The 1,748-nt window shown below is 35.0% G+C and overlaps 1 protein-coding gene across 1 annotated transcript; it reads right to left on the bottom strand.

The window, feature by feature from the left end:
- Window positions 1-365: 365 nt before the first annotated feature.
- LOC122423924 (olfactory receptor 2AP1-like) lies at window positions 366-1,304 on the bottom strand. The gene has a single exon (XM_043441454.1). It carries the CDS (start codon window positions 1,302-1,304, stop codon window positions 366-368), a length of 939 nt encoding a protein of 312 aa, XP_043297389.1.
- Between the last annotated feature and the right edge of the window lie 444 nt (window positions 1,305-1,748).

Here is a 1,748-nt window from a genome sequence, read left to right on the forward strand (position 1 = left end):
GTATAGAAATTGATGACTACATGGTAACAGGCAAGAGAAGAAAAATTCATTTGTAAAAAGCAAACTATTAGAAATCATATTCCCAATTTGACTTTTGTCAAATCTTCTTTTTTCTTTTAAGTGAAATACAGATGAAGAAAAAAGAACGCAAGTGTTAGAGGACGCATGCACATATACATACACACACAGAAAGACCTTTAGTTTTAAGAACATAAAGCAGTGATAAAGTCAGCTTAATTAAACAAGTAGTTATGCTGTTTCAGTGTTTGGATAGGAATATTAACAATATAGAAAATATTTTTGAATTAAGATAATGAACGTCTATGGTCTTCCAAACATTTATTATGTAATAATGAAACTCAGTTTTACTTTCTTGAAAAGGTTATTATCTTACTGACCAAATGTTTGAAGGCTATTTTCACTTGCTTGTTCCTTAGTGTATAGATGAAAGGGTTCAAGAGAGGGGCAACTGAGGTATTTAACACAGCCACTCCCTTATTAAAAGTTGCAGCATCCTCCACAGAGGGATTTATATACATGAAGATACAGCTTCCATAAGAAAGTGAGACCACAATCATGTGAGAAGAACATGTAGAAAAAGCTTTTTTTCTTTGTTGAGCAGATGGGATTCTCAGAATTGTCCTGATAATGTATGTATAGGAAAGAATCACCAGCATCAAGGTGAAGATGAGGGTAAGGGCAGCAAGGACAAACTCAATCACTTCTATGAAACGAGTGTCTGAACAGGATAAATGCAACAGTACCGTATAGTCACAGCAATAATGATTGATGACGTTGGAGGCACAGAAAGGCAGCTGGAGAGTCATTACATGGGGCACAATGACAACTAAAAAGCCAGAGAACCAGGAACATAGGACAAGCTGAATGCAGAGTCTTCTGCTCATTAGAGTCGTATAATGTAGCGGTTTGCAAATGGCAGCGTAGCGATCAAAGGACATGGCAGCTAAAAGGTAAAATTCGGTTGCTCCCAGAAGGATGGCAAAAAAATACTGAGTGAAACAACCAGCAAAGGAGATCGTCTTGTCTCCAGTTCCAATATTGACTAACATTTTGGGAACAAAGACAGAGGTAAAAGATATTTCTAAAATAGAGAAATTCCGGAGGAAGAAATACATAGGAGTCTGAAGGCGATGGTCCAGCAGGGTCAGAATGATGATTGTCAAGTTCCCCGTGATACTTAAGACATAGGTTAACAGCAGAAATGGGAAAAGCACAGCCTGAAGCTTGGCGTCACTTGTCAGTCCAAGAAGGATGAACTCTATCACTGATGTTTGGTTTCCCATAGTTAATGCCTGACAAGTTAAGGGAGAATAAAATAATAATGGTAACGGTTGGAATAAAAGTTATCAGGTTTTATTGAAAAACAAAATCAAACTCAAAACAATTAGAAGTAAAATTTAAAACTCAGAATCTTTCTCTTCCCCTTATTTTTTCAGTCAGATCTTTTAATGAAACAATTTACACATTTTCCTTTTTTGATTCATAAATAACAAAGATACTGCTTCTTAGAGACATTTTCAATTGTTTCTTCTAAAATGTATCAATATTTGTTTTTCATCATTGTCCCACTTGTTTGCACTTTCCTTTATATTCTTTCTATTCTAATTTTCTTCTCTAAACTATTGGATGCTGTCACACATACATACACAAATATAAAGAAAATTTAGAGAGTAGGTTTTATTTGGGATTTCTTAAATTAGCCTTTTAACTCAGTTTATTAGCCAACA

The sequence above is a fragment of the Cervus canadensis genome, chromosome 21 (genome assembly GCF_019320065.1).
Source record: "Cervus canadensis isolate Bull #8, Minnesota chromosome 21, ASM1932006v1, whole genome shotgun sequence".
NCBI classification, from domain to species: Eukaryota; Metazoa; Chordata; class Mammalia; order Artiodactyla; family Cervidae; genus Cervus; species Cervus canadensis.